Genomic DNA, 18788 nt, shown 5'->3' with positions numbered 1-18788 from the left:
ATTCTGTGCCTTACAATTGTGTCCTCCACAATCACCTGATGAAGGAGCAGCGCTCCGAAAGCAAGTGCTTCCAATTAAACCTGTTGGACTATAACTTGGGGTGTTGTGTGATTTTTAACTGTGTACACCCCAGTCCAACACCAGCATCTTCAAATCATGACTACCATCGACACCACTAACCGCCGGCTTAAAGTGGAGAGGATCTCCAAGAAGATTGCACATATCGACACAGACATCACGTTTCTACAGGAATGCAGGCAAGCAGGAAAGATCCCGAAAAGCTTATAGATCACGAACTCAGTCAAGTCGACCTACAACACAGAATATGCAGAGAAACTTTGCCACCGCACCTCTCATAAACTCCTCAATCATCTCGTGCACCAACTCTGCAGCAGGCTCCACAACCTGGAAATTCAGATGGAATCCACACTCTCAGCCTGCACTGAGGATACATCAGTACAATTACGTGACATTGCCAAACAGACAAGGTGACAAAACTACACCAGGTACATGCACACCTAGAATATAGAACTGGAGAAACTTGGCATTCTCACCAGTAGCATCAAAGCCCACCCTGGCACCACAGTAGACAACATTATCACTGCAGGGAAGTCTATTATCAACTTATCGGACCACACCCTTCGACCGGAAGAGATTGAAATCCTGACCAGGGGTCTCAACCTCTGCCCCACCACAAAAATGGACCCGTTGATTCTAGCAGCAGAACGGAGGAGTTCATCAGACAAATGAGATTCCAGAAATTCTTTCAAAGTGCCGGCAGTGATCCCACTAAGCCCACTAATGAACTGGAACAGTCATCACAGGGATCTGTAGAGGAACGACCAAAGAAGGTGTCAACATGGACCCCACCGGAGGGCCGCTGCCCTGGGCTTGACATGTATGCTCAAACTGTCAGGAAATGTATAAATGTCAGATTCATCAGCCGTACCCACAAGGTAGAGCAAAACATCACCCGTTCACAACGCAATGCCGTTGAGGCTCTCAAAACCAATCACAACATTGTCATCAAACCAGCAGATAAAGGAGGAGCCATTGTCATTCAGAATAGAATAGATTACTGCAAGGAAGTGCACTGACAACTGAACAACCAGGAACACTACAGGCAACTACCAGCTGATCCGAACAAAGAACACACCCGAGAATTAAATGCATTGATCAGGACTTTGAATCTAGTCCTTCAGAGTTCCCTACGCACCCCCATCCCACGTACTTCTCGTGTAGGCAACTTCTACTGCCTTCCAAAGGTACACAAAGCCAACACACCAGGATGTCACATAGTATCGGGCAATGGGACCCTGTATGAGAATCTCTCCGGCTATGTGGAAGGCATCTTGAAACCTATTGTTCAGGGGATCCCCAGCTTCTGTCATGACACTACAGATTTCTTACAGAAACTCAGCACCCACGGATCAGTCGAACCAGGAACATTTCTCGTCACAATGGATGTTTCCGCACTTTACACCAGCATCCCCCACAATGATGGCATCGCGGCAACAGCCTCAGTACTCAACACCAACAACTGCCAGTCTCCAAACACCATCCTACAACTCATCCTCGATCACAACGTCTTCACCTTTGACGACCAGTTCTTCATCCAGACACATGGAACAGCCATGGGGACCAAATCTGCACCCCAATATGCCAACATCTTCATGCACAGGTTCAAACAAGACTTCTTCTCTACGCAGGATCTACAACCAACATTATACACCAGGTACATTGACAACATTTTCTTCCTCTGGACCCATGGCAAGGAGTCACTGATAAAACTATACAGTGATATCAACAAGTTTCGTCCCACCATCAAACTCACCATGGACTACTCTCGACTATCTGTCTCATTCTTGGACACATGCATCTTCATCAATGATGGACACCTCAGCACCACACTCTACTACAAACCCACGGACAACCTCACAATGTTACACTTCTCCAGCTTCCACCTAAAACATATTAAAACAGTCACCCTGTATGGATAAGCCCCACATGTACACCGGATCTGCTCAGATGAGGAGAAACATGACGGGCACCTGGAAGTACTCAGGGATGCCCTCACAAAGAACGGGGGTATGATGCTCAACTCATCGACAGCCAGTTCCGACGTGCCACAATAAGGAACTGTAATGACCTCCTCAGGAGACAGACACGTCCTAGAACCGACAGGTGCCCTTCATTGACAGTATTTCCCAGGAGCTGAAAAACTACGCCATGTTCTTTGTGATCTGCAACACATTATCGATGAGGATGAGCAACTCATCAAGACCTTCCCCACACCTCCACTACTTGCCTTTAAACAACCGCCAAACCTCAAACACATCATTGTTTGTAGCAAACTGCCCGGCTCTCAGGACAACTCCATCCAACCCTGTCACGGTAGGCGCTGCAAGACGTGTCAAAGTGTGGACATGGATACACCATTACACGTGGGAACTTAGCAATCAGCCTCTGCTCGGCCACTTTTTGCTGCTGCCTGTCTCGAAATCCACCTTGGAGGATGGTCAGCCGAAGGTCCGAGGTCGAATGTATGTGGCAGGTACTCATGTGACTCAGCCAGCGTTGTCTATCTTATACATCGCAGGCAAGGATGCCCGGAGGCACGGTACATTGGGGAACTCGAGCAAAGTCTATGACAACGGATGAATGGGCACCGTACAACAATCAACAGACAGGAGGGTTCCCTCCCAGTTGGGGAACACTTCGGCGGTCCAGGACATTCGACCTCGGACCTTCAGCTGACCATCCTCCAAGGTGGACTTCGGGACAGGCAGCAGCAAAAAGTGGCCGAGCAGAGGCTGATAGCTAAGTTCCATACCCATAGGAAGGGCCTCAACCGGGACCTTGGGTTCATGTCACACTACAGATGACCACCATTGCACTATACACACACACAGACACTCCTACACACACACACACACACACACACTTATACGCACACCTATACACATACGTACACACGGACGCACATTTACACTCACACACACCCTTACAGACACACTCACACAGGCATCCTCTCAGAGACTTAGGCCACTCTACACTCATGCACACACATATACACTCTCTCTCACACTCATAACCCCAACCCAGACAGACACACACACAGACAGACACAAAGACCCACATACACACATATATTTTGTGGGGTGAATTTGTACTTGCAGGGTTACATTGTACTTTGCTCAAAAAGTGCATGAATTTATGTAAAACTCCGTTATCTCACATTTTAGATTAGAGTCAATCTAAACATCATAGCACAGACAGTGAACACAGAGGGCTAACACCTTCAACATATTGTCTAGCTATCACCATTGTTACAGCTAACCTGAGAATGCAACTTTTAAAAAAAGGTTTTGTGATTTATACATGAAAGAAGTGAAATTATCATGGTATTCGAACAGATGAAAAACTCAACAGACAATCAAGGTATTTTTCAATGTATAATTACATCACACTGCAAATTTTTGCTATAAATTCTGTGTTACGATCGAGCCCTCCACTATCACCTGATGAGGGAGCGTTGCTCCGAAAGCTAGTGTGCTTCCAATTAAACCTGTTGGACTATAACCTGGTGTTGTGTGATTTTTAACTGTGTACATCCCAGTCCAATACCGGCATCTCCAACTTATGTCAGTAATGTGCACTTAATTTTGCATACTCATCTCTATGCGGAACATTATGGAAAACATTCTGAAAATCCAAGTAACCCAGCTCCACTGGCTCCCCCTTATCAACAACATTAGCTACATCCTCGAAATGTTCCAGGAGATTTTTCAGCATGATTTCCCTTTCATAATTCCATGCTGTCTTTGTCCAATCTTGTCACTGTTTTCCAAGTGTTAAATCTTTTGTAATGGACTGGAGCATTTTCTCTACTATTAGTGTCTGGCTAACCAATTTATAATTCCCTGTTTTCTTTCTACCTTCATTTTAAACAGTGGGAAATGGACTTGTATTACCTAATCCAAAGGAACTGTTACAAATTCTGTTGAATCTTGAAAAATGACCACCAGCACAGCCATTTTATTTAGTGACACTTGCCCTAAATAGATTAGCAGGCTGGGGATTTATTGGCCTTTAATCCCATCAATTTCCCCAACACTGTCTCTGTGCAAATCCTGATTTCCTTCAGATCTTCCCTCTCACTAAATCCTGTGGGCCCCAACATTTTTGAGATATTATTTGTATTCGCCTTTGTGAAGACAGAACCAAAGTATATATTTAGTTGGTCTACCATTTGTTTGTTCTCTTTATAGCTTCCCTAGTTTCTGATTCTAAGGGATTTACATTTGTCTTAATCTTCATTTCGCACACCGACTGAACCTTTTACAATCAGTTTGTATATTCCCTGCAAGCTTCCTCTCATACTCTATATTTTCTCTCTTAACAATTCCTTTATCCTCCTTTGCTGAAATCTAAACTGCCCCAGTTCTTAAAAGTGCTGCTCTTTTGGTCAGTTGGCTGTCCCATAGAGTCATAGAGATGTACAGCATGGAAACCTGTCCATGCCAACCAGATATCCCACCCCAATCTAGTCCTACCTGCCAGCACTCGGCCCACATCCCTCCAAAGCCTTCCTATTCATATACCCATCCAAATGCCTCTTAAATGTTGCAATTGTATCAGCCTCCACCACATCCTCTGGCAGCTCATTCCACACATGTACCACCCTCTGCGTGAAAAAGTTACCCCTTAGGTCTCTTTTAATCTTTACCTCTCACCCAAAACCCTCTAGTTCTGGACTCCCCGGCCCCAGGGAAAGGACTTTGTCTCTTTATCCTATCCATGCCCCTCATAATTTTATAAACCTCTATAAGGTCACCCCTCAGCCTCCGACGCTCCAGGGAAAACAGCCCCAGCCTGTTCAGCCTTTCCCTGTAGCTCATATCCTCCAATCCTGGCAACATCCTTGGAAATCTTTTCTGAACCCTTTCAAGTTTCACAACATCTTTCCGAAAGGAAGGAGACCAGAATTGCATGCAATATTCCAACAGTGGCCTAACCAATGTCCTGTACAGCCACAGCATGATCTCCCAACTCCTGTACTCAATACTCTGACCAATAAAGGAAAGCATACCAAACACCTTCTTCACTATCCGACCTACCTGTGACTCCACTTTCAAAAAGCTATGAACCTGCACCCCAAGGTCTCTTTGTTCAGCAACATTCCCTAGGACCTTACCATTAAGTGTATAAGTCATGCTACGATTTGCTTTCCCAAAATGCAGCACCTCGCATTTATCTGAATTAAACTCCATCTGCCACTTCTCAGCCCATTGGCCCATCTGGTCCAGATATTGTTGTAATCTGAGGTAACCCTCTTCGCTGTACACTACACCTCCAATTTTGGTGTCATCTGCAAACTTACTAACTGTACCTCTTATGCTCACATCCAAATAATTTATGTAAATGACAAAACGTAGAGGACCCAGCACCGATCCTTGTGGCACTCCACTGGTCACAGGCCTCCAGTCTGAAAAACAACCCTCCACCACCACGCTCTGTTTTCTGCCTTTGAACCAGTTCTGTATCCAAATGGCTAGTTCTCCCTGTATTCCATGAGATCTAACCTTGTTAATCAGTCTCCCATGGGAACCTTGTTGAACGCCTTACTGAAGTTCATATAGGTCACATCTACTGCTCTGCCCTCATCAATCTTCTTTGTTACTTCTTCAAAAAACTCAATCAAGTTTGTGAGACATGATTTCCCATGCACAAAGCCATGTTGACTATCCTGAATTAGTCCTTGCCTTTCCAAACACATGTACATCCTGTCCCTCAGGATTCCCTCCAACAACCTGCTCACCACCGAGGTCAGGCTCACTAGTCTATAGTTCCCTGGCTTGTCTTTACCGCCCTTCTTAAACAGTGGCACCACGTTTGCCAACCTCCAGTCTTCCGGCACCTCACCTGTGACTATTGATGATACAAATATCTCAGCCCAGCAATCACTTCTCTAGCTTCCCACAGAGTTCTCGGGTACACCTGATCAGGTCTTGGGGATTTATCCACTTTTAACCGTTTCAAGACATCCAGCACCTCCTCCTCTGTAATCTGGACATTTTGCAAGATGTCACCATCTATTTCCCTACAGTCTATATCTTCCATATCCTTTTCTACAGTAAATACTGATGCAAAATATTCCTTTAGTATCTCCCCCATCTTCTGTGGCTCCTTCTTTGATCTAATACTAAACCTAATTTCCTTTGTTAGCCATGCTTGGTCTCCCTTTCCCATTTTATTTTTGTGCCAGACAGGATGCCAGAGAAATGAATTTGACCTCAATGTGTTTATTTTATCGTTCTTGTCCAGATTACAACCTGTAAATACAATGAAGTGTACATCTCCCTGGGAGGTTCACCATGCGTCAGCTCCTGCATTCTCCAAATTACATTACATGCAGTTTAGATGTTTTGCTTTGTTGTGAACTACCTCTTTTCCCACTTTTTGGTTGTAGCTACCCCCTTCGTGTGCTTATAATTCTCTGTGTTTGAAACCTGTCCATCATTCTATTTTTCTCTATAAATGTTATTATCCTCATTTATTTCTCTCTTTTCTATTTGTTGCTCGTGATTGTTTTTATTTCCCCAAATCTCCTTTCTTTTCTTAATATGAATAATTTGTTTTAACCATTTATGATTTAATCATCCTGATTTAACCATTACACCAGAACATTAGCACGCATTTTCTTAAAATGTAATCCATCCTTGTCTAACATCTCCTTTCTGTCCCAGAACCGAGGCCAACAATATTGAACCCCTCTTCCTGACAATTAACACACCTTTAGCAATTCACTGAGTTACATAATCATCCTTTCCTTCCCTATCCTATGAGTAATTTGTGAAAACAATCCTAAAATTACCACCCATTATGTTTTATTTCTAAGATTATTTTCTATTCTCATGAATTTGTTTTACAATAGTAAAAGAATTTTTAAAATTCTTTGTGGGATTTGGGCATTGCAGGAAAGGCCAGAATTTGTTGCCTTTCCCTAATTGCCCTTACTAGTACATTTCAGAGACCAGTTAAGAGTTTACTGCATTTACTACATGTCTGTAGTCACATATAGACCAGGTCAGGTAAGGAAGGCAGATTTTCTTCCCAATAAGGTTTAAGTGAACATGACAGATGTTTACAACATTCAATGATACTTTCATGGTCACCATTACTGAGACTAGCTTTATGTTCCAGATTTATCGACTTTCTACCAGCTATTATCATTACACTGTGTGAGACAGGTTGGTTTTGTTTTACTGATGTGGTTTGAAATAACAATTTTACTCAGTAACAGAGGATCCACAAGTCCGGATATTAAGTGTATGTGCTTCACTGAGGAGCAAATGATACAAAACTACAACCTGTGGGATTATGCATGAATGCCTGTCACTCAGAATCCCCTCTAAAGATAATAAGGCCTTAGCACTATGGTTCACTCTTTGGCTTGGGATAAGCAACTCCATTCAGTGCATAGCCCTGCTCGATTCCGGACTGGAGTCTAAACGGATGCTGCTGCTGCTCTGCTATTAACACACAGAGCTTTTGTTGGAAATCTGATGCCAAATTATTTATAGATGAGCTGATTCTGGCTCAGGGTTTTGTACGCAGGAGAGCAGCAACCTCGTATCAATCTAATGGGAGTCATTCCTCAAGCCAAAAGTTTAGCTTGATTATTTACCTAATTGGTTCCAGATGGACCATGATAACCAACTGCTATCCTTTGTTTTTTTTTCACATTCCTTACCAGTCTGTGTGTCATATTCTTTATCCTATTACCTGGGAGGGAACAAATCAGACCTCATGCTCGTTCTTGAATGTACCAAATCAACTAACGATTATATCCCTATCGTTAATGCATTTTTTGTCATGGTGATTAATCTATCCCACCAGTTCCCATCACATTCCTCTCTTTGAGGCATTTCATATTTGTGTTTAATATTTATTTGATAATTCTGCCACAGTGCTAATTTTCTCCAGAGGGATTTAGAGCTTCAAATCTGTTTAAAACCAACAATTATTGGTTTTCTTCCACCTTGTATCTTGCTTTCCTGCCTTTCTCCACCCATTAGATAGTCACTAATCTTTCTCTTCCATAACCTGTGCTCTGTGTCTCATTGGTGTGACCACCCTTTCAATGTCTTGCACCAAAACTTGTTTTCTTCCTGGGCTAAATGTGCTGGATTTTCTTCATTTCCTTCTCATTCTGAGATTTTCAGTTCAAGCAATGCATGTTCAAAGATACCATGTCACTTCTTATGTTACTTTTATTCCCTATTCATTCCACCAAAGAAATGTTAATAATACATGGATTTGGAAAGACAGGGTTTGTTTAGGAATAGTCGGCATGGCTTTGTGCATGGGAGATCATGCCTCTCAAATGTATTAGAGTTCTTTGATGAAGTGACCAGGCAGGTTGATGAGGGCAGGGTGGTAGACGTAGTCTATATAGATTTCAGTAAGGCCATTGATACGGTTCTACATGGTAGGCTGGTCTGGAAGATTAGATCACATGAATTCAGGGGGAGCTGGCAAATTGGATACACAATTGGCTTGATGGAAGGAAGTAGAGGGTGATAGTGGAAGGATGCGTGTCAGACTGGAGGCCTGTGACTACTGGAATGTCTCGGGATCGGTGCTGGGCCCATTGCTGTTTGTTATCTATATCAATGATTTGGATGAAAATGTATAAAGCATGATTAGTAAGTTTGCTGATGACACTAAATAGGCGGTATCACGGACAGTGAGGAAGATTATCATACATTGCAGGAGGATCTTGATCAGCTTATGAAGTGGGCCAAGAAATGGCAAATGGAGTTTATTGTAGAATCCCTACAGTGTAGAAACAGGTCCTCCAGCTCAGCAAGTACATACCGACCTTCGAAAGAGTATCCCACCCAAACCCAATCCCTATTACTCTACAGTTACCCCTGATTAATGCACTTAACCTACACATTCCCTGAACTCAATAGGCAACTTAGCATGGCCAATTCACCTAACCTGCACACGTTTGGACTGAGGGAGGAAACCCACACAGACCTGGGGAGAATGTGCAAACTCCACACAGACAGTTACCCGAAGCTGGAATCGAACTCAGGTCCCTGGTGCTGTGAGGCAGCAGCGCTAACCACTGAGCCACCGTGCTGTTTATTATAGATAAGTATGAGGCCTTGCATTTTGGAAAGTCAAATCAAGGTAGAAGTTTCATGGTGAATGGTAGGGCCTTATGGAATGTAGTGAAACAAAAGGGACCTTGGAGTTCAGGTGAACGATTCTCTGAAAGTGGAGTCACACCTAGACAGGGCAATGAAGAAGGTTTTTGGCACAATGGCCTTCATCAGTCAGGGTACTGTGTATAGAAGTTGGGAAGTTATGTTGCAGTTGTACAGGACATTGGTGAGGACACACTTGGAGTATTGTGTTCAGTTTTGGTGACCTTGCTGGAGGAAGAATGTTATTAAATTGGAAACAGTGCTGAAGAAATCTACAAGGATGTTGCCTGGACTCAACAGTCTGAGTTACAGGGAGAGACTGGACTAGCTAGGACCTTTTTCTTTAGACTGAGGTGAGAATCTTATAAAAGTGTATAAGATCATGAGAGGCATGGATCGGGTGAATGCACTAAGTCTTTTTCCCAGGTTTGGGGAATTCGAGGGCTAGAGGGCATCAGTTTAAGGTTAGAAGGGAAAGAATAAAAGACAACCTGAGGGGCAACATTTTTTACACAGAGGGTGGTATGCATAGTGGAAGAGGAGGGTACAGTAACAACATTTAAAAGGCATTTGGACAAATACATGTATAAGAAAGGCTTAGAAGGATATAGGCCAAATGCAAGGAAATGGGGTTAGTGTGGATGGACATTTTGGTCGGCATGGACCAGTTTGGGCCAAAGGGCCTGTCTCTGTGCTGTAGCGCTCTTTGACTCTGATTCGTAAAATGTTACTCAGTTGTTGAATTGTGACAATGCTTCTATCTATGTTGCTATGTTTGAATTTATCAGAATGCAGAATATGTTGATGTTTTCTTAATTTAGGTCAAGTCAGATACCTCTTTTCTCTAGAGTCGGCATAATAAGGTAAAATTCACAGTACATATGTGATAATTGGCTGTTTCTGTTCCATAACAGGTACAAGCGTTAATCTGGATGCGTGATAAAGAAATCTGCGTCGAATAACCTCTTTCCAGCAAACTGTTGCGATAAAGGCATTTTGAAGGATCTGCTATGTTTTGCTTTTTTATCAAGTCCTCCCTTACTGTTTCCATTACTGTAGTATTAAGTGCAGAACAGTGTACAAGTGCAAGTGACAATAATCACAAAATAATTGGTTGAGGTAGAAACTTATTACCCAGCAGAAAGGAAGAAAATCAGGTCACCTCTATTTGCATTCATGTATAGTTGCATGTTTTTGCTGCTCCATTCTTTAGTTTTCTGAAAAGCAATTAAATAAAAGAAAACATCCTCATTTTGCATGTCATGTTTATTTCTAATTTTGCTAGTTTTGTTTGTTCTACTTTGCTTTTCTAATTTTGTTCCTTTTATATTTGTGATTTGAACTTTTAGCTTCAAGACACCTGAGCACCTTCTGGTATCTTTCACAAATAGGCATTAGCTATACGTAATCCTTGACAATGTGTGCCAGTCAATTTCCATCAATCCACAGTTGTGCGTGTGCAAGAGAAATTGTTGGGCTGTAATCACTAAAAGAAAACGCTGTACAGTTTTCCCACCCTAACCTGGATGCTGACACCAATTCTAAGCTTTTCTATTGCTGCCATTTCTGTATGTTTCTATGTTTGTATTGTTGTTACTTCTGTATTTTGAGAGCACGGAATGTGAGCCTGCGTAAGACGGGCAGTGGTGGGATACAGATAAAAAAACAGTGCTAGAGAGGGAGACCCAGCGCACGGAAAGCAGACCAGTGTGAGAAGGGCAGCAGTGGTGGGGAATAAAACCGAGAGCAGAGAGCTCCTTCAACTTGTCAGAACTGAGATATGGCAACACAGGAAAACATGTTGGCAGAAATTTTTTCTGTTTCTTTTGACTGGCCAAGTGGTTTAAATGAGGACATATTTTTACAGCTGAAGATAGAGATAAGAAATTCACTTTTAAAATATTCAGCATCCAAATTAATTAATTAAATAGAACAGAGATAGCTGGGCAGGTGATGTGTTGCAGCTGTAGTCACCAGTGTGATCCATGGTGACTACACCTGCAGCAAGTGTTGGCTGCTCAAAGAACTTTAGCTCAGAGTTGTTGAACTGGAATCCAAGCTGCCAACATTGCAACACCTCAAGGAGGTACAGAGGTACTTGGACACTGTTACAGGAGGTAGTCACACTCCTTTGATTAATTGCATTAAATATGGTCCATGGCCAGGAACAGAAGGGTTTGGTTGCAAGTGGGACAGGTTTGAGGATACTGAGTTAAGCTTTGGAGGAGCCTCAGCCCAGTGCCATTGTCCAATAGGTATGACGTTCTTGCTTCCAGTGTAGATTAGGGCAGACTGCAGGGAGGATGAGGAAACTGATGATTGGTTTGGACTGCCAGTCAAGTCAGGGATGAAAAGATAATTACTGTAGTATTAGGGATAACATTGTTAGAAGAATATATATTGTTCTCTGCAGCAAAAATTTAGAGTAGAGTCCTGAAGGCTATGGTTGCTTTCCAAGTGCCAAGGTTAAGGGCATTCCTTATGGGTTGGGAGGAACTTGGATTGGAAGGGGAATGATCTAGTTTTGGTAGCCCATGTAAGTGCCAAGGACATTGGTAGGTTTAGAAAATGGGTTCCGCTGAGGAATTACAGGCAGCTGAGACTTAAGTCATATAGTAGAATCATAAAGATAATCCGTTCTCTGTAGCGAGCCAATCTTCTATCTACGTCAATATGTTACACTTACATTGTGAGCTTCTACTTCTCACAATAAACACAATGTCACTTTATTAAATGCCTTTTGGAAATCCAGTACAGTAGTTTCCCTTTATCCATAGCCTATGTTCCTTCTTGAAACAATTCCAATAGGTTAATTAAACATGATTTTCATTTAAAAAAACTATGTTGACCGTGCCTGATTACCTTGAACTTATCAAAGTGCCCTGCTATTATATCTTTAAAGATAGCTTCTAAATTTTTCTTTATGGCAGATGTTAAACTAACTGGCCTGTAGTTTCCTGCTTCCTGTCTCCCGTTTTGAATAAAGCAGTAGGTTCACTGTCTTTAATTCTACAAGAACATTCCCCAAGTTTTGTAATTTTTGGAAAATTAAAACCAGTACATCAACTATGTCACTAATTACTTCTTTTAGGACTCTGGAAATCCAATAATTTGGTCAGTAGGAATTTCTTGGTAATTGTAATTTTCTTGAATTCATCCCTTTTCCTTGACCTACAGCATTTTTCCTGGACAGTGAAAATTGCACCTGCCATTTACTTATTTTCACCACACATGCACACACACCCCTTTATGTCTTGTCCCTTATTTGCACTTTTTAATTTTCCATATCTTCCCAAATTCTATCCCTTCGCCAACGATTTTGTTTAAAACCCTCTCTATTTCTCTTGCTAGAATTGTTCAGGTATAGACTGTGGTAAAATCCCACTTCCCACCATATTGGTGTCAGTCATCCAGGAACCAAAACTCACTTCTGTCCCACCACCGTATCATGGTACTGTAGTAAGAAAAGCTAAACACCTCACACTTTACAGTTTTCTGCTGAATTAGAGAGATCACTGAGGCTCTCTGCCATTAACAAACAACCAAAAGAACATGCTGTTGATTTAATCAACTAGTCAGAGGGATCTATGATCAATGTACCTAGCATGCATCAACTTCATTCACAATGCTGCTCAATTGTGTGGTAAACAGAATGCCATTTTGAACTGACAGCAGGATCCTATTATTGGAAATTATCACACAGGTTGCCACAGCATTACAGCAGCGTGAAATGATTTTCTTAATCTGTTATTGACCTAGTAGACATATTTTGCCTTTCCAGGGCAAGTTGAGGTAAACTGGGCACTTTTCAGGTTTGAAAATGGTAGCCTCAGCTCCATATGTTTGTTTACACAATGAATGATATGATCAGAATAGCTGTTGCCTTATAGAATGCACGTTATTTCAACATCAAGTTGAAAAGTGAGCAAGTAGCTATAGCCCTATTTGCAAGATTACTCACATGGTGAACAGTATAGCTTGTGGAGTTAGATGAATCCCAATATACTGATGGATGACAGTTCCTTCCCTATTCACAATATGCTGAGTATATGCCATTGTTAACCAGCCTGCAAAAACTGAAACAAAACATTTGTCATTAGATATGATTCTATGATTGTTCAATGAATGTTGCCCTATCAGAATTGCCCTAACTGCATTAATAATGAATTTAAGATAACAGTTGACTTCATAACATTACTTTTGCTACAAGTGATATATATTTATACACTGTCAGCTGTTCTCTGCAAAATAAGGAATATGTTCAAGTTTTGACTATGTGGCAGCATGCCATGGCATCATCTCAATAATCAGAGAACATTTGCCAATTCCTTTCTCCTGTAATAAAAACAGTCATTTGAAATTTGGCATTCTTGTGTTTGTTCTGCTGAGCAGAAGACAAAAAGCTTCAGCAACATTCCTTTAATTTCAGCAATATTTAAGATAGATAAAGGCTGTTGTCAGTGGTAAATAACTGCATAACCACTAGTCGTAGATTTGAAACGTTTGGCCGAGGGGAGAAGAAAGGCTGGGATGCTGTCTTTGAAAATATGGTGGAAGCCGAAAGGAAATGTGAACAAAAATGCTTGTATTTATTTCCATAGCCAATCCCAAAGTACTCTACAGCCAGTTATAGAGTCATAGAGGTGTACAGCACGGAAACAGACCCTTCGGTCCAACTCATCCACTCAGACCAGATATCTCAACCTAATCTAGTTCCACTTGCCAGCACCTGGCCCATATCCCTCCAAACCCTTTTTAAATGTTGTAATTGTACTAGCCTCCATCACTCCCTCTGGCAGCTCATTCCATACACGCACCATCCTCTGCGTGGAAAAGTTGCCCCTTAGGTTTCTTTTATATCTTTCCCCTCTCACCATAAACCTATGCCCTCTAGTTCTGGACTTCCCCATTCCAGGAAAAACACTTTGTCAATTTACCCTAACAATGCCTGTCATGATTTTATAAACCTCTATAAGGTCACCCCTCAGCCTCTGACGCTCCAGGGAAAACAGCCCCAGCCTGTTCTGCCTCTCCCTATAGCTCATGTCCTCCAACCCTGGCAACATCCTTGGAAATCTTTTCTGAACCCTTTCAAGTTTCACAACATCTTTCCGATAGGAAGGAGACCAAAATTGCACGCAATATTCCAACAGTGGCCTAACCAATGTCCTGTACAGCCACAACATGATCTCCCAACTCCTGTACTCAATACTCTGACCAATAAAGGAAAGCATACCAAATGCCTTCTTCACTATCCTATCTACCTGCGGCTCCACTTTCAAGGAGCTATGAATCTGCACTCCAAGGTCTCTTCATGATGGTGGAGGATATTTATTTGTCTCTCTCTACAGCTACTAGAAGTCTGTTGCCACCAAAAAAAGTATCAATTTGCACATTGAAACTGCTGTGTTTTGAAGTAATTTTAGATGGCTGTATTTGTTTTTTGAAATGCATGACGCCTGGCAGCCAGTTAGTGCACAATACACGCCCAAAACACAGTAAAGTGATAATGATCAGAGAGAATCCAACTTTCTTTGTGATGTTTATTTAGCATAAATGTTGACTGGCATACCAAGGATATCTCCCTTCTTCTTCAATATGGAGCTACTGATTTGTTTTACATCTACCTGAGACAGAAGATGGTTTCAAGTTTACCATAGTACTTAAAGGACAGCACTTCAGTGGAATGCAGCGCTCCCTTAAAACTGCTTTGAACGTCAGCCTCAGTCTCTACAGTGGGATTTGAACCCACAAGCTTCTGACTCAGGTAAAAACGCTCCTAACTGAGCCTGGCTATCAGGAATTTAACCTATAGTCCATTTTAAGAGGGATTAGTCAAGTATTTGCAGGTGGAAGTCACAAGAGTTGCAAACAAAGATGAAGACGTGCAATGAACGACAATATATAAATTAGAATATTACATATATGGGCTTCCATTTGATAAGGTGCTACAAATTAGGCTTATCTGCCAAACTGAAGCCAGTTGAAGGAGAAAAACAACAGTAGCATGTATACAAAATTGGATGACTTGTAGGAAATAGACAATAGCGGAAGACAGACTGTAACAATATATATAGTTCAGTTCCTCAGTGGTGAGTGTTAGGACCTTAGTTCCATGATATGTATTGGGGACGTATACTTGGATGTCAAAGGCACAACTTTAAAATTTGCAGGTAACATAATATTTGGAAGTTGATAATGTTGATAAATTTCAAGGGGACAAAGATAGGCTGGTGTGATGGGAGGACAAATGGCAAATACAAAGAAAGTGATAAATTTTGTTGTGAAGAATGTGAAGGTACATTACAAAATAAAAGCACAATTCTAGCAGTGATGGAGGAAGAGAGAGAGACCTGGGGTATATGAGCAAATCATTCAAGGTGGCTCAAAAGGTTGAGAAAATGGTTACAAAGGCAGAATGCATTCTTTATAAATTCAAGAAAAGATTACAAAAGCAAGGAAGTTTTTTTATGAACTTTTATAAACATACTACAGCCTCAATTGGAGTATTGTGTCCAGTTCTGGGAACTGCTATTCAAAAAGGATTTTTTGTTCACTTGTTGGACCTGTGTGTCTCTGGCTGGCCAGTATTTATTGTCCATCTATAGTTACCCTTGCGAAGGTGATGGTGAGCTTGCTTTTTGAACTGCTTCAGCCCACCACGCTGTAGGTTGACCTTTAGAGAAGGAATTCCAGGATTTTGTCCTAGCGACAATGAAGGAATGGCAATATGTTTCGAAGTCAGCGTAGTGTGTGGTGTGGAGGCGAACTGGAGGGTGGTGGTGTTCCTATGTATCTGCTCCCCATGCTTTTCTAGATGGAAGTGATCATGGGTTTGAAAGGTGCTGTCTAAAGCTGTTTAATGAATTTCTGCAAATGTATCTTGGTGATAATACATGCTGCTGCTCCTGAACATTGGTCGTGTGGAGATTAGATATTTGTGGGTGCAGTACATATCAGTAGGCTGCTTTGTCCTGGATGGTATCAAAGTTCTTGAATGTTGTTGGAACTGCACCCATCTGGGCAAGTGGAAATTATTTCATCACTCTTCTGACTTGAAGAAAGGATGTAGCTGCATTAAAAACAATTGCAGAGGTTCGCTAGGCTGATTTCTGGGATAATGGGAGTTTCTTATGAAGAGGGAAATTAGCTTTAGCATTGTGATACAAGGTCTATGTGATCCATGTTGCTAAGGGAAAGGATGCAGAGAGAGATATTGTAATGACAGTTTATAGGTTTGTGTAAAATATGACTGAGTATCACAAACAGTATTTTACTCTGCCTGAGTCCTGGAGAAATGAAGCAGTGAGAGGACATCACACAGGAATGCTTTTGTGGGAGTTTACAATGATCAAGATTATGTAATATTTGCAACTGAAACAGCCACTGTCTACAAAAATTGCTAGAAATCTACAGAAAAGAAACTGCAGGAAAGTACTCAACAGGCCAGACAGCATTTGTGGAGAAGAGAAAGAGTGATAATGTTTCAGAGCCATGATCTCTTTGGATTAATACCAAACAAACCTGTTTGTGCCTGTATGCAGTTGCATTCTTTGGCCTCGAAGTGTCACTGTGGAACAGGTCAAGTTTTTGAGTCTTCATAATCCTAGCCCGCAGCTATGTAGGAATGCAAATCATGGAAGTACAGTAAATGTTAATATTTATATGGAAATGTGAACGTTCTCGGAATGTTTTTTGACCTTTCTAGAATTCTTTCCAGCTCAGTTGATTGTTTGTCTTTCAGAAGTTTTAATTTTGTTCCATTATTATCCTCTCTAAGCCATTTGGAAAGCAGACCAATGAGCCACTCCTAGTGGATTCTTCTCAATTTCTGGCCCAGATATATTACTCCATCCCCACATACACACTTGCTCATCTTTTCCCTGGTTTGACCTTGACTCCAGCCTACCTGTCCATGCATTCCCATTCAACACTACGTATGTCCAATGGAGATTCACTTCAATAACTAACGATGTGTCATGGAGTTATAGGGGTGTACAACACGGAAACAGACCATTCAGTCCAACTCGTCCATGCTGACAAGATATCCTAACTTAATCTAGTCCCATCTGCCAGCACTTGGCACATATCCCTCTGAACCCTTCCTATTCATATATCCAACCAGATGCCTTTTAAATGCTGTAATTGTACCAGCCTCTACCAGTTCCTCTGGCAGCTCATTCCTTACCCTCAGTGTGGAAAATTTGGCCCTCATATCTTTCCCCCTCACCCTAAACCTATGCCCTCTAGTTCTGGACTCCCCTACCCCAGGAAAAGACTTGTCTATTTATCCTATCCATGCCAATCATGATTATGTAAATCTTTATAAGGTCAACCTCAGCCTCTGATGCTCGAGGGAGAACAGCCCCAGCCTGTTCAGCCTCTCCCTGTAGCTCAAATCCTCCAACCCTGGCAACATCCTTGTAAATCTCTTCTGAAACCTTTCAAGTTTCACACCATCCTTCCGATAGGAGGGAGACCAGAAATGCACACAATATTCCAAAAGTGGCCTAACCAATGTCCTATATAGCCGCAACATAACCTCCCAACTCCTATACTCAATGGTTTGACAAATAAAGGAAAGCATACCAAACGCCTTCTTCACTGTTCTATCCACCTGCAACTCTACTTTCCAAAAAATTATGAACTTGCATGCAAAGGTCTCTTTGTTCAGCAACACTGCCAGGACCTTACCATTAAGTGTATAAGTCCTGTTCTGATTTGCTTTTCCAAAATGCTGTACCTTATATTTATCTAAATTAAACTCCATCTGCTACTTCTCAGCCCATTGGCCCATCTGATCAAGATCCTGCTGTACTCCAAGGTAACCTTCTTCGCTGTCCACTACAACTCCAATTTTGATGTCATCTGCAAACTTACAAGCTATATCTTCTATGTTCATAGCCAAATTATTTATACAAAATGACGAAAAGCAGTGCACTCAACACCGATCCTTGTGGCACACCACTGGTGTTTTGATATCTGTGACCTACACTGTGCCATGCCCCTTTCACCCCAGCTTCAATAAGTATCATGATGTGTTCTCCCACCATTTGCTAGGACCTTCAGCTACATTTGGACAACCCCATTTTCTATTGACCAAATGTTTGATCTCTGCTCTTGCAAGGTATCCTTTTGAATCTCTGCTTAATTACCTGTCCTTTTTCCAAATAAACTGCTTCCCTCCACTCTCTGCCTCTGCATTTCTTTGTCCTTACAGCTATATACATTGTATGGATAACTTTCTTCTATGTGCTTCATCTATTTGACTGACTTCCTAGCTTAGCTGATCACGATGCATGTTCAGAAACTGGGAAAGCCAAGCACATAACATCCCGTACTTTTGGCATACCCCTTTGCACCTTTCACCTCTGGCAATCGATCTTTCTTTCTTAAACCTATTAATTGACTTGGCCCCCACAGCCACCTATGACAGATAATTCCCAAAACTCATCAGTCTCTGAGTGAAGAAATTTAGTCTGGTGAACCTTCATTGCACTATCTTGCCCTGGCAAGTGTTTCTAAGGTAAGGAGGCCAAAACTGTACACAATACATCCAAGTGTTGT

General features: G+C 41.8%; 1 protein-coding gene across 1 annotated transcript in view; it reads left to right on the top strand.

The window, feature by feature from the left end:
• The window catches only part of LOC132820721 (coiled-coil domain-containing protein 8-like), a 36537-nt gene extending 26173 nt beyond the window's left edge, over nucleotides 1–10364 (top strand). Inside the window, exon 4 of the mRNA XM_060832986.1 lies at nucleotides 10136–10364. Within this exon, the coding sequence (XP_060688969.1) occupies nucleotides 10136–10183 (48 nt within the window). The 3' untranslated portion in view covers nucleotides 10184–10364. The remainder of the gene's footprint in view (nucleotides 1–10135) is intronic.
• Nucleotides 10365–18788: the final 8424 nt, after the last annotated feature.

Source organism: Hemiscyllium ocellatum, chromosome 12, assembly GCF_020745735.1.
Source record: "Hemiscyllium ocellatum isolate sHemOce1 chromosome 12, sHemOce1.pat.X.cur, whole genome shotgun sequence".
NCBI classification, from domain to species: domain Eukaryota; kingdom Metazoa; phylum Chordata; class Chondrichthyes; order Orectolobiformes; family Hemiscylliidae; genus Hemiscyllium; species Hemiscyllium ocellatum.
This window is presented reverse-complemented; position numbering and strand designations above follow the sequence as displayed.